General features: G+C 48.1%; 5 protein-coding genes across 5 annotated transcripts; 1 reads left to right on the top strand and 4 right to left on the bottom strand.

The window, feature by feature from the left end:
• Positions 1-3332: 3332 nt before the first annotated feature.
• LACBIDRAFT_307858 (uncharacterized protein) lies at positions 3333-4092 on the bottom strand (the record flags this gene model as incomplete). The annotated part of the gene is made up of 3 exons (XM_001886340.1): positions 3333-3365; positions 3425-3753; positions 3804-4092. 3 exons carry the CDS (start codon positions 4090-4092, stop codon positions 3333-3335), a joined length of 651 nt encoding a protein of 216 aa, XP_001886375.1.
• A 2075-nt stretch (positions 4093-6167) lies between these two features.
• Positions 6168-6750, bottom strand: LACBIDRAFT_331971 (uncharacterized protein; the record flags this gene model as incomplete). The annotated part of the gene is made up of 2 exons (XM_001886339.1): positions 6168-6511; positions 6735-6750. The coding sequence occupies 2 exons, from the start codon at positions 6748-6750 to the stop codon at positions 6168-6170; spliced, it is 360 nt and encodes a 119-aa protein (XP_001886374.1).
• A 1725-nt stretch (positions 6751-8475) lies between these two features.
• On the top strand, positions 8476-9429 carry LACBIDRAFT_307857 (uncharacterized protein). The gene is made up of 3 exons (XM_001886398.1): positions 8476-8642; positions 8695-8788; positions 8851-9429. Exons 2-3 carry the CDS (start codon positions 8779-8781, stop codon positions 9159-9161), a joined length of 321 nt encoding a protein of 106 aa, XP_001886433.1. The 5' UTR covers positions 8476-8642; positions 8695-8778; the 3' UTR covers positions 9162-9429.
• A 1026-nt stretch (positions 9430-10455) lies between these two features.
• Positions 10456-11709, bottom strand: LACBIDRAFT_307855 (uncharacterized protein; the record flags this gene model as incomplete). Its single annotated transcript, XM_001886338.1, has 2 exons — positions 10456-10782; positions 10834-11709. The coding sequence occupies 2 exons, from the start codon at positions 11707-11709 to the stop codon at positions 10456-10458; spliced, it is 1203 nt and encodes a 400-aa protein (XP_001886373.1).
• Positions 11710-12570: 861 nt separating this feature from the next.
• LACBIDRAFT_307853 (uncharacterized protein) lies at positions 12571-13670 on the bottom strand (the record flags this gene model as incomplete). The annotated part of the gene is made up of 4 exons (XM_001886337.1): positions 12571-12793; positions 12843-13150; positions 13202-13397; positions 13453-13670. 4 exons carry the CDS (start codon positions 13668-13670, stop codon positions 12571-12573), a joined length of 945 nt encoding a protein of 314 aa, XP_001886372.1.
• Between the last annotated feature and the right edge of the window lie 571 nt (positions 13671-14241).

Here is a 14241-nt window from a genome sequence, read left to right as displayed (position 1 = left end):
AACCGTCTGGTGTGACAAGACCACCCCAAATATTGGTCAACAGATGCACACTTACAGTCCCAACATCAGATATTTTCCGCGTTCATACTGTTGTCGAGAATTCCAGGCTGTCCATAGTATCTCTGTTTGTTCTTTATTTCTTGATAATTTTTGATTTTCGTCAATTTTCAAACGCGAGCTTTAGAACATGGAATCCTATTAAAACTCTATGTTCGCTTGTGTCATCGACTTTTACATTTCGAAGTATATACCTTAAAAAGGGTTTGATAAGAGGAAACAAAACATTCGAAGCAGGGAATCTCTCTGTCTGGGAATCGGACCCAGTCTATCACGTTAGCAACATTTTCTTTATCGAAATTGTCAACGCGTGTGTTGCGCGTGTGCTTACCACTGCACCAACAAAGAGACATGACATTTGACGCTGAATCCACGTCTTTAAGGCAAAGGCATAGAAGGATAGTATTTCTTATGATCCATAATAACTTTTGTGCTGAGAAAGAAGAAGAAAAAGATCAACTCTCGATGGTCTAAGTACCAATTTAATAACTCTAACTACCAGATATGCTAGCTGGTGCATCAATGGATTGTAATTTGGTCGATATTTTGTAGATAAAGGTTGCAGGAGCAACAGTCTCACGAGGTTGGCGAAAGCTGGGCTTATAGCGTGCCCTTTAGGCCAGGCGGGTATGGTAAGCTTTGTCCTTCTCGCGCTCTTTTGCAATTAGATTAATCCCAAGGGATGTATTTCACCTGAGTGCTTCGGCCAACGTGCCGACTGGAAATGAAACGGAAGTTACTTTATGTCGGTTTCGGCTTTACCCACCGCGCCCAATGTTTCCTTCCTCTTCATCACTAGCCTTGGTAAAGAAATTTTAAACCTGTTTCTGCACGTCGTTCGTCGCCTACTAAGTTAACTTGAAAAGACAGAACAAAAAGTCGATTACTACCGGAGCGGCACAGCGACTAGCTATCAGAGTACTACAGTAGATGGCGTTTACACTACTTATGCCAATCGCTTATCAGGTGCCGACGCCCAATGATCAATCATTGTACACTTACGACATGTCATGAGAAGGGGCTTGGACAGAAAGGTTGGAGCGCCAAGATCAAATCCGACCTATGTGGTGCTTGATAATTATAAATGTATAACTACGTTTTTACCAGTAATTTTGGAAATGTTTAGCTAGTCATGAATGTGAGCCGTGCAGACCTACTGTAGCTTTGGCTGTGAATTTTGCGATATGTCGGGGTACCTGATTGTTAAAAACATCGTGTGGGCGGCAAACTGTCAACTAATTTGACATCGTGGGGGTCAGTTATATCGCGCTCCATCTTCCCATGATTGTCCCTTCCTCCTTTGCGACTTCTTGCACTGGCATTTACCTCCTTTCTAAAATTCACAATCTTCACGTAGGTGGGGATACAGTCGCTGCGGTTCAAACAGTATGGATTCGGCCTCACCACTTTCATTGAATTCCCGCTTCTATCCCAAGTCGCCCAGAATGATCCCTCTACAAAACCTAGTATGACCTCCATCACACGTCCGCACGTCCATACATTTCCCGTGCGTGGGCGCACGCTCCTCGCATGCGACAAGGCTTTGTACGTGCCCCATTGGAGGCATACAACCAATGCGGACGCCTACTACGCCTCAACGATATTTCGTTGTGATCGTTACTGGAAATGGCCCCTAGAACGTCAGAATTCGGAAAAAATGTGCTGGTAAGTGGGATGCATGAATAGGTGAGAAAACGTGATACTCACCTTGGAGCCCCAAAGATGAATGTAAGATCGACATAGACATCGCTTCGCCCGTACAAGTGCATACAAATTATAGAAGACCAAACAGTCTCCACGAAAGTCGGGGATTTCTTTCTCTAGACCCAGCTGTCGCCCATGTCAAAGCTTTGAAGACAATGTCGCGGATGAAGGGTGTTTACACCGCCGTTTTGCTGCCGTTTGGAGAGCACTTAGGGGGTGTTGACGCCAGAAACAACATAAGCATTAGCGATTTGGCGAAGTAAGAATAATTCATCGGTGAGTAGTATTCACGTCCGCTGTCTTCATTACTTACTTTTCCCGGTAGGTCATCCATTCGTTTCTTGGTCTCTGAGTTTTTCGCGTGATCAGAAGAGGGCGAAGTTTCTAGACACGTCACCTGATCTCCATCTTGACGACTCCTTCCTTGCATCTGCGTGACCCGGCGATCCTTCTGGTCTACCCGACTCCCATAGCATCCTCCTGGGACAAACGATCTCGTTCTGACTGACGATACTGTCAAAGCGTGAAATAGTCATCAACATCGCCGAGCCTTTCTGAGTGATGTGTAGGCCCTTCTTCGTGTCGACTTTTCCGTCAATCCATCCATTCATCACTCGCGGATCTTTAGCGACCGATTGACTCGCCCCGATGAGACGGTTTTTTTTTCAAGAATTCAAGCTGGGCTGGGGTGGAGAGGATCGTTGCTATGGTTGAGAAGATATTGTTGAGGGCAAAAACTCGGAGGCTAGAAGGGTGAACCTGTAAGCATAAGCATATGAGTAAGACTTCTCGCTTGCTACTTCGTCTCCATCACTCAATCCTTCACAGCACATCTCTTCGAATCCCACCCATATTCGCTTGGATTACCCATCGACGGACCTTCTCAAATATTCCTTCCCATCTGCTCTCACCATCGGCGTCAATCCTTACCAATCCGGCCTCTCCGCTTCCTCTCTCAGTCCCTGCCTCCGTCCAAAGTTGCCGAAGATGATCCCTCCACAAAACATAGTTTGACCTCCACCACCTATCCGCACGCCACCACGTTTCCCATGTGTAGGTGCACACTCCTCCCCTGTGAGAAAGCCTTGTACGCGCACTAGTCAGGGCCTACGACAGCTGCAAACACATACGCTGAAAGAGCCAGGGAACGATATGGACCAGGAGGAGAGGGATATCGAAGGTGTGCTCGTCGATGGTTCGCGTCAATGGGGTTCGACGTGTTATGATCTCTGAATTCCCATATGGTCAGCAATCCCCTGCAGCCAGCGTTCAATTGTAGGCTCATGATGGTCTTGACTCCGCGATTCGCACTTGAGGACATCTGGTTATTGGAGTAGTAGCGTTGCGCCGTTGTTCATCCCAGTAAGTCGTTTACAAATCTCTCCACTTTGAACGTTAATAGCTTACTGATATACCCTTTCACCCCATTAGATTTCGGTGTCGCGCGAGGACGAAGAAACGTATGACATTGATGAAATAAACTGTCCTCTGGGTATACTAACTTTAAACCAAACTGTCCTCCATAGGTCATGAAGTTCTCAATGAAAGTCAGGGACACTTCCTCTCTGGGTCTAGTTGCTTTCCCTCGCACCGATATTCCCGTGCTGGATGTGTCGGTCAGCGGGATGGATTAATAAATGAAAAAAAAAAACTTGATACTCACCTCCTCTGCAGATAATAGGGAATCGACGTGGTCCCCAAGTTCGACATCGCTTTGGCCAGTCGAACTGGCATCCCCTACGATTGCATACAATGCACGTCCCACCTCGGCAGCGAAGTCCATCACGGTTTTGGTAATGTCGACTACGTGTCGACCTAAGGCCAGCATCTGCAGACCGAACCGTCTCCCATAGGTCATGAAGATCTCAACGAAAGTCGGGGGCGTTTGCTCTCTAGACCCAGCTGTCGCCCGATGTAAGACCTTGAAGGTGATGTCGCCGATGACGAGAAACAGGACGATTGCTGTATTTTGGGGAACAGAGGGCAGAGAAGCTGAAAACATATTAGTGATTATATAGGTTGAAATGTTAATCCGTGCGTACTGATGATGCTAGACGGCCAGAGTCTTTCGGATCTCGCAAGGATATAGGCGTGACCAATGAATATGATTTCCGCTAGTAGCCTGAAGGGGTGGCGGCAACAAAGACGTGCGAATAGACCCAGAAGTATGGGTTGTAAAATGAGGAGTGATAATTGGAATGAAAGTGACAAAACGGGGTTGCGCAGGAGGTTGTAGTGAAGGAACACGGCAGAGAGGGTGAGAAGCATCCCATAGCCTCCAACCAGTAGAAAGAAAAGCGGGGTGGGCTGGAAGTTTTGGAACGACGACATGGTAGTTTTGTGTTAGAAATATATGTTGCGTTTCGAACTTGGGCGGACTTTAAAATGAAAGCTGATATCACTCCTGCTGCCTCAATACGCGACACCATCAAGGTGGATCTCGCACCAAGGGTAGGAGGGGTGTCCGCCGGAAAAAAAAAGTGACCCCCCATCAATTTTCGAAATTTGAAGGGCAGCGACGTTCCGTGGATTGTCGCTAATGTAAGTACAATTATTTCACTCGATTTAAGGTACTGAATGTTAAATTCGATAAATTGTGCCCATCACCGGATTCTGATCCCCACCTCGGGCCTGGCGCTTCTTGAGCGCTAGGTTGCCTCAGAGGGGGGTGATGTGCACGTTGTCGTTCCAAAAATAGCTCCGGCTGATGGTTGCCGGTGCTGTAACATTGCGCACTCGCTTAGTCAGCGACGAACTTTCTGACGACGACCTCCACTGACATATTGCCCACCAACTTTCTCCGCCTACATCTCTTGCGCAGCATGCTACGTCACCAAACAGCGTGCGCTGAGGCCTCAACGTTCAACCCCAGCACCATTCCCCCACCGTCTATCACGCCTGGGTGTTCGTCCCTTTTTAAAAGTTAATTGGCTTTCAGTGTCTGTTGTGAGGGCCCTAGATGAGAAATTATAGCAACACAAACTGGCAGTTTTTATATGTAACTTCGTCAAGGGAGTCGAACCCAGCTATGTACAACTTGATGCGCATACTATGCAGAGGCAAGTCCTTTGCGTCTGTGAGCAGTGCTACCAATGCACCAACGAAGCACTTGTTTGGATGCAAATAATTCATGCTTTGAATACCTCGGAGGGGACTCAGATTTGAATGATAATTGAGTGGCGGAAACAAGTATTTCCTCAAATCTACCTTGTTCATATAAGAAAGTGCCACTCGAGGTGCCGTAAATGTGGGGTCAAAAAAACAAAAAACAAAAAAGGAAAGGTATAAACATATGATTTGTCCTCCACAGGCACTCTTCGTCTGGGAGTCGAACCCAGCTCTCGCATTTGTTGAAGTTTATGCAGCCCTCAAGAGAGACAAATGCATGTGCTGGCCAATGCACCAATGAAGAACTTTACTGAAAGTCAATAAACCCATCCTTGAGTCGGATCTGAACCCTCTGCAATCGACACCGGATTTTGTAATTCGAAGCTGAACAGGGGGGCACAATTTCCTACTCAAATACGATGATATATCCACGCTCCATGCAAAAATAGATTTCTTCGTTGCTCGCGTGGATATCTATGGAATAGGTGATCAAGAAGTGTGTTTTGCGAGTATCAAACCATGTCCTTGAGAACGCCTGACCCCATCCTGGGCCTTCATTCCGCTTTGAGGCTGATGACCTGGCTGCTGCATCCTGCCATTCATTAACCGTTGAACGTTGAAGTTGATGACGCACTCCATTCCCGAACCACTGGCTGTCCAAGCCGTCTCCCGTCCATCCCTTGTTGCTGTTGACTAAATTCTCCACCGACCGTCCTTGCCCATTCGTCAACTGTGGCTGCCCATCCCCCATCCCCTCTGCTCCATCCCCACCGCCCCCCTCTGATCCACCCACCCCTCTTTTCCGAGCACCACAACCAGGTCCTGTTCACTCGATGACGACAAAACCAAACCATCATCACCAATATCAACCGTCATAGCGATAGCAACCGATTTCCACGCTTTTTCAAGTACGAGCGCAGCGGCAGTTGAGTGTTTTCATAGTGGTAGAGAGATAATTGACTCCGCTTGTGCGATGTTGGAATGCGACCAGACGGGTGGGTTGGTAGAAGGTAGTTGGAGGCTGATGCTGGAGATGTTGAGGTGGGACGAGAACCTGCAGAGGTGGTACGTGAAATTGCTGAGGTTGAGGTGGTACGTGAAACTGCTGAGATTGGGATGAGAAGTTGAGCTGTTGAGACTGACGCGGACGTCTCACCGTCATCGCTCTCTTCCGACCCCTCCATGGCCATTCCGTCGCCCCAGCTCCGCGCACATGCCTTGACCAAGGTCAGCGATACCATTCCATGCAAAAACCTCCTATGATCGACTATCGCAATACCCACACCCATTGCGCGTTGTTAAGCGACGCGTGCAACTGTGGAAGCAACGCAAACAGGTGTGATGGTGTTAGAAGATGATGGTTGCTGGTGGAGTGGGATGTTCTGTGTCGTGGAGCCACTGTAGATCAGTTCCAGACGAGCGGGATCGGAGCGTTTGGGAGTTCCTGGACCTTGTGAGTCAAAGCAGCAGGTTAAGCGCTTGTGTAGACGTTGACCATCGTAAATAGCCTGGTCCGAGGTATCGTTGTCTGTGTGAGTCGGGGATCCTCGGCGGAGATGAGGAGGGTCACGCCAAGGTGGTGGTAATGGGGATTGGGATTCGGGAGGAGCTGTTTGTCCTGCAAACAGGGAGACGAGACGTACTGTGCGTTAGTTTGTCAAATCTTGACTCAATGGGCTCGAGTGGGATTTGATCTACCCCATCAAATGGTCGCGATAACGATTCTGGTGGTTAATGTCAAAACATTGGCATACGAGGAATCCACAAAGAATCCATCGAGAATTGAGCGTCGGATTTGCTGCATTGCTGGTTGTTGTTTTGGCACACTGGCTTCGGCTCTGGATCCAAACAGTGCCTCAACTCACCCACGTCAACTCCCATACCTACACAGTGGCATTCCACCGCTGCCTATCACGCCTGAGTGTCTGAAAAAATCCCCCTTTTTGAAAAATCTAATTACTGCAAAATGGGACTGGTGCCCAAGGCCTCAAGCTCAAGCTCAAGACTCAAAGCCGACAAAATAATATGAACACTGCGAAATTTGAAGGCGGCCGTATACCTCGCGCCCTCTGTAGACAATGCTTTCCCTCTTCTCTCGCTAGTCATTGTTATATATGCCTTTCGCTCTCTATGATGAGGCCCTTGGATAAAAAGCTATAGCAACATATGAGTCGAGCGCTATCTAAGACTCCGTCAAGGGAGTCGAACCCAGCTACTTACCCCATAAGTATGCGGAGGCAACTCCTTTCCGCCTGTATGCGGTGCTACCAATGCACCAACGAAGCCCTTATTTGGGATCAAATAATTAACGTTTTGAATGCCTCGGACGGGACTCGCGTTTATTGGTAATTGAGCCGCGGAACTATTTCCTCAAATTTGGATTGTTCATATACTAAGAAATCGTCGAGGTGCTGTACAGTAAATGTGGGGCCGAAAAAATGGAAATGAGAGAGAGAATAGGTTGCTCACCTGTGTCCGAAATTCTTCGTCCAGGAGTCGAACCCAGCTATCGCGTCTGCTGAAACTTATGATGCAGGTGTATGCGTGTGCTGGCTGATGCACCAACAAAGAACTTTATTGTCTGAAATTAAATGAATCTTTGAACTCTCTATCCAACACCAAATTTTGCAATTCGAAGCTGGACACCTACTACATAGTATTCAGATGGACTTGGACCAGCAATGATTTATCTCCCCCCTTCATGCAAAAAGAATTGTTTCGCTCGACATTTTCTGTCCAGGACTCGAACCCAGTTCTCGCGTGCATATGTACCCATTTTTTCAGTGTTTGATAGCCAATTGCACCAACAAAGAGTTTCAAACTGACGATAACAACGTCTTCAAACCATCAGCTTGAATTGTCAACACTAGAGCCAAAGAGAGAGATCGAGTGCTTTCCAGAATTCTTTTCATTTTTTTGAACAGGGGGCGTGGGGCGGAGACATTACGGCAAAGAAGAACACAAGAAGACATGGAATGTTTCCTTTCTGCAAAGCTCTGTCTGGGAGTTGAACCCAATCTTCGCGTGAAATGATCTAGGACTCGGACCCAATCTTGACGCGTGTGCTGCCAATACACAACAAATTTGCTATCATGCATTGATTTTTTTCGTTTAGAACTACATACTGATGAAATGCTCTGTCTAGATAAGATAAGATAAAAGACTGAGACTGGAGAGGTTGAGGTGGAATGAGAAGCAGTAGAGGCGGTACATGAAATTGCTGGTGTTGAGGTGGTACATGAAACTGCTGAGATTTAGATGAGAAGTTGAGCTGTTGAGACTGAGGTCTCACCTCCCTCGCTCTCTTTTGACCCATCCATGACCATTCTCTCGCTCCTGATCCGCGCACATGCCTTGATACCACCTCAAATCCTCCCAACATCAGCAAATCTACATTTTACTTGTCAACTTGTCGGGACTTTTTGTTACTGACTGCTTGTCGCCAAGTTACAAGTTGAAACAAGCTCACAAGCTGACGAGGTGCCTGACAATGTGAAGACTTAGCGAAAAAAAAGTGGTTCGACTTGCTGAGTTGCTTATGTAACAGTTGGTAACCACGTCCGTTCCCTCAACGTTCCCTCTCATCTTGACCACACCAAGACCACACTATCATTCACAGTGACCACCCACCTCCGATGCGTCACCACCGCCACCAACAACCACCTCCCGGCACCATCATTTGGCCTCCCACAACCAACACAGCGCACACCAACCACACCAGCCCCGACAAAACGACGTTGTGACGCCACGTCACCCGCCACAACCACCAGCCAGTACGTTTTATCCTCCTTCCTCTTACTGTTTATATGAATGTTATGTCAACAGAGATTTTCGCAGCCTTCTCCCTTTTCCTCTCGCATCATCAGCACTCATTCGACATTTCAATTATTTGAGGAAAGCGTGCCTGGGATGGCCCATGGTGAGTTCTTTTCTCTACCCCCCCACTCAGTTTTCTGAATCAAGCAATATTGTTGTTGATAGGTGCTCTATTTTGTTCTTCGCATCTGCATGCTGCTACACAGTTTCTCCGTTGCTGTCAACTTGAGCGCTATCAGCGAAATTCCGTGCCAGCAGGTTGTATGAATCTCGAAGAGTACGTCAACACCACTTGCCGCCTGCCCAATGCCGCCACGCCGCGCACTAGCCACAGCAACCAAGCAAGCACCAGCCACACGTCAACAATACCTTCCAGATGCGCCATGAAGTCCGCAGCAGCAACGACAACGAGAAACATTGATGGAGGAACGAGTGCCGCCAAAGGTCAGCAACCCCCGATATCCCCTTTCGAATGACAAGTCGCCAGCCAATCGCCGTTGCCCACACCACACACCAAGCATTTCCACGTCACCCCGCCGTGCATGCCGTTTTGACGGCATATGTACTAGTATGCGCTCGCAGGAGCAGGAGGGGGGTTCGAGAAGGGGATATACAGAGTTTGTGGAAGGGACCCAGTGGGGGGAGGGCTGCGTTCCTCCCGGTGTCGCCGGTGTGGATGGCAAAGGATCGTTCAATACAAGTTCAATACTGTACATATTATCGTACTCTCATAATATAATATTGTGCAACCACTTTCCTGCTATCAAATACCAAAAATAAGATTACAACTTTTCTGAACTTGTCAGCTTGTTAGAGCTCGTCGAGCAATCTTGCTACTCAACTTGTCAGATTTTTGGATCTACTTGTCAACTTGTGACTTGTGGCTCGTTTGGACTCGTTTGGGCTCGTACGAGCTGAAAAAAGTCCAAACAAGTCGTGACAAGCGGAGTGTAGAAACACTGATGAATTCGGATCGACAATCGAAAATCCCCGCACCCAATGCGTGCTGTAAATAAACGCGAGCAACTAGTTGCCATGAAAGGGACGCAAACGCCAGGTATGATGGTATTAGAAGGTGGTGGCTGGTGGTGGAGCGGGACGTGCTGCGGGGCTGTAAATCGCTGAGTTCCAAACGAGCGTGGTCTTAGCGTCTAGGAGTTTCTAGAACTCGCGAGCCGAAGCAGCAAGGAAAGGGCTTATGCAGATGTTGCCCATCGCACATATTATGTGATGCGGGAAGTTGGCTGTTCGAGGTATCGTCGTTTGTGTGAGTTCAAACCAAGAAGAGCATCGTAGGGGGGTAGTTGGGATTGGGATTCGGAAGGAGCTGTTTGTCTCGTGCCAGTGAACACGCGTAGGGATAGTTGGGAAGACGCGGGGCACCAGATATCGATAAATGATAGGTTTTTTGCACACCCAGTGAAGTTCGGATAGTAAGAGTGAGGCGAAGGGAACATAGACGGAAGCGAGACGAGACGCACTGTGTGTTAGTTTGCCAAATCTCGACCGACTCACCGGCATCATGGCTTCGAGTAGACGCTGATTTAGTCCATCAAAGGATCGCTACAATGATTCTGTGCTGGTGGTGGTAGTTAGTTGGTGGTTGGTGTCGAAACGTCATAGTTGGCTTTTGGTTGTTGTTTTGGCACTGGCTTTGGGTCCAAACCAAGTCCAAACAGTGCCTCCGCTCCGATGTCGAGTGTTCGTAAAAATCTCAAAAAAATCTCGTAAAACATTCATGACTGGTACTCAAGCTAACACATCGTCTTTTCAATCTGTCTGCTCCTTGGGTTCAGGTACCTTCTCAAACATCCACCACCCCGAAACCGGCCTCACCGTGTCTCTCAAATCACTAGAGATTTCCGTTCCAAACAAACCGGCAGTCATCATGCACGGAATCTCATCCCCATTATCGTCAACCAGGACATCCACACCCGTGCAACCAACCGGGATTTCGTCGCTATCAACGAGATGATATCGTGCTCCCGCGATGGATAGCATTGGCCCGTCTTGATCCCAATTCCCGTCATCAGTAAAAGTCGCGAAAAAATCAGAGGCCGATAAGGTGTGAGGGGGCAGTCCTGGCAAGGACGTTGCCTAAGTACAAAGCAGGTGACTATAAATCGGGAAAACAACAAAAGAGCATACCTCCACAATTCCCTTTTTGAAGCGGTGTCCAAGCCACTTCCCATTTTCGTCAAAAGCACAAAATGCAGTGACCCACCCACCAAGGAAGGGTGGCCCGCTCCCGCCCCCGTCACGATGACACACCTTCCCCCAGAATTCTTTGTTCTCCTTGCTCTTCGGATTATCAAACGCCAACACGAACTGCGCGAGGACAGGACGCAGCAAGTGATACCACCCAACCGCCTCCACTCCATATTCCTTCAACTTCTCGATCCTCTGCAATATATCCTCCCAATCCCCTCTCTCACCTTCCAGCGTAACGCTCGGAATCCCGCATTCGAGACAGAATTCGTAATCAAAGTACTTCTTCATACTCGACATCATAATCACAGAAGCGACGATCGTATCCGTCGTAGTCGTCGTGCTGAACGTCGGGAGGATCCATGCACGCAAAGACGGATCAACGACGTTCTTCTCCAATTGCCGCGTCATCTCCTTCGCCATCGCACCGAAATCGACTGTATAACGATTTCCAGAGGCATGAACGACAAGCTTTTTCTTCCCCTCATGCGCCACGAACAAAGATCGGAGTTTCTCACTCCGTCCATTGACGAAGAAGTTAAATTGGATAAGTATGGCAGTCCAAACGTCATCCGGGCGGAGGCGGAGGTGTCTGTGCTTGTTGTATGCTTCAATTATGGTGTATACAAGCCCATTTCGTTGGGGGATGGTGTTGTGCGATTCGGCTGGGAGGGAGGATTGGAGGAGGGTGGCGCAGAAGCGGGATTGTTGGGGACAGGCGGAGGTAAGGAGGGAGGACGGGGAAAGGGGCGCTGACGCGACTGTTGGAGGGAAGGATTCAGCGCGCAGGGAAGTGGGCGAAAATGTGACTGGCATGGTTGTTGTGATCAAGGCGGTCAAGTTCAAGGTTTTATTCAACAATTCTGACTCGATATAATATAGATCAGTCACAAGTGGTGAAGTAACCAATAAGTAACGTACGGTCATCAAGTTGCAGGTAATAATCATATGCGGAAATACAGCATCCACTGTCCGAACGAGGTCAGTTGTCAGAGGATGGTGCTTCGGATAACAACAGATGATTCTGTGCCCTCCGAGAGAGGTGCATTGCAGAGGTTGATACAGAGGCTACGGAGAGAAGTAGAAGTGCATGTTGAGGCGAAGGATAGATGTCGTTGACAACCCACGTGGTGATCATGTGTTCAAAAGAGGTCGCATAGCTATTAATCTCAGGACCTTATCATCACAAGTGTTGGTCATCAGAGATGCATTGAGACGCTCCAGACAGGACAGGCCTACATTCAGGACAGCACTATGTATGATGCACATGCAAGACTAAGTGACCACAAGTATTGGGTATTACATCCGATTGATGTTGTGTGCACATTGAGGAACAGTGATTTCAGGGTTAGAAGGATCCGGTTGAGCCCAACGCCTCTTCCAAGTTTTCTAGTTTGTCTGATATGAGCGCTGGTCTGCACACCCATTAGTAAATGAGGAGGGTTCACTGTCCGGGCCGTCCGGCGGGCTGCTTGATAGCAATGACAAGACCCCATACAGTTGCCACCGCTTGAACCACATTAGAAAACACCGATATTAAAGCAAGGATCGAGCCGTAAAAAAGAATAGGTTGCGTGGATGTTTGGAGTTTGATGTCGCGGATGAGAGTGGGCCACCAAGATCGTCTCTTTTCAATGAGTCTACTGACTGCAAGCATTCGACTGGTGAGGAGCTGTCCTACAATTGAAGTGTGTTTCGGGCAGTGCTACGAGAGCGACTTACTCGGTGGGTGACTTTGTTGTAATCTTCGCTGAGTACACGTGTCCACAGCGGGAGCTCCTGATCACTCTCGACCAGCAAAAGTTCCATCTCACCGGCCTTTTTCATCAGCGCGGCTTCTCCGTATAAGGTGAAGAGCGAACCGAGAACTTCTCTTCCCAGGGTATCAATGTTCAGTGCTCTGTTGTGAAGATTAAAACATAAAAGAGTGCCAGACTGCTATCACTTACTTGGCGACAAGATTTTCGTGATACGTCAAGCACAAAGTCCAAGTTCCGCGTGATAATTTTAGGACTTTGAGGGTATCGTCCTCCAACGTCATGTGCTCATCGAGGTTCAATGTTGGTCGAACTTTGATACCCAGATGTTCAAGATCCATGATACCGGCTTTGAGCTTGAGACCAGGGGCGATCCTGGCTGCGTTGGGCGGAGAAAGTTGCAAGAGCTCTGATACTCTTGATTCGAAGGACGATAGTGATAGTGGTATGTCTGGGTTAAAGGAAAGTGCGTTCCAAAGCACGCTCCATGTGCGAGTCAGCTTGACGCGGATAAGCGCTAAGTTGGGAATAGTTACAGCAAGTCAACGTACCTCTTCCTGTGCTCCAAATGTCCACTCTGGAAGGTCCTTGATCCCGCGGATGAACTCAGCGATGGGCTCGTTTGCCTTTCCTTCATCCACCACAAACTTGATCAAATACTCTATGTATTTAAGGAAATGGGAAGGTCGGATCTTAAGGCCTACAAACGCAAATGTAGTATCCATATACTGGTAATCCCTCGCATCCCTTGAGGGAACGAGTCATGAGAAGCAAACAATGCGAAGATCAAGCGTGGACTTACTCAAAGGGATGGCCGCACAATGTCTGACAGAATAGATTCAACGCTCCCTGACCAAGGTATGATCCTTCTTCATTGTAGTGTCTTTCCATGACCTCAAAATTTGAACCGCAGAGTTCATCTGCATATTTGAGGCTCTGAGCGATAGTTGCCTCTCCAGGAGCACCCTGAGCCGGGATTGGAGGAGTATCGCGAGAAATCGGGGTTCGAGGGACGGACATGAGATGGCCGCAAAGTGCGTCAAGAGGAAGGGGTATAGTCTGTGAAGTAATCCACGGAGAAGCTTGGGTATGAGTCGTATGGGTAGTAAAATGAACCTGAAAAGAAGATACGCTGTAGTTGAATTGGAAAACACGTAAGTCTGCTGTAAAACTCTAACTGAGCCTTCTCACCAGGTTACTTATGATGGATGTTTGTTATGAGGAAGGTGCAAGGCGCCAGATGACTCCGTTCAACGTTGAAGAGAGAGAGATAACGTGGCATGGATCAAAGGTATGCGCCTACTTGGCACTTGGCTCCCACGATGTCCAAAATTCCAACAAAATTCAGTCACATGCGCATACCCTACTAACTATTCTTCCTTTTGACTGTAAGTCTGTCCATGTCGCGCATTTTCTGTCTTGGAGTGGTGGTTGGAATAAATTCCGAGAAAAGCAGCAATAAAAATGGACAGGGTCCTGGGATCTATAGCTATTCTTCGTCTGGGAGTTGAACCCAGCTGTAGCGTACTCAAAGCCACTCTCAGTGGGAACTACATGAAATGTGCGTGCTATCTAATGCACCAACGAAGAC

This window comes from Laccaria bicolor, genomic scaffold (genome assembly GCF_000143565.1).
Source record: "Laccaria bicolor S238N-H82 LACBIscaffold_37 genomic scaffold, whole genome shotgun sequence".
In the NCBI taxonomy this organism is placed as follows: Eukaryota; Fungi; Basidiomycota; class Agaricomycetes; order Agaricales; family Hydnangiaceae; genus Laccaria; species Laccaria bicolor.
Note: the sequence above shows the minus strand (reverse complement) of the source record. Positions and strands in the feature narration are given on the sequence as shown.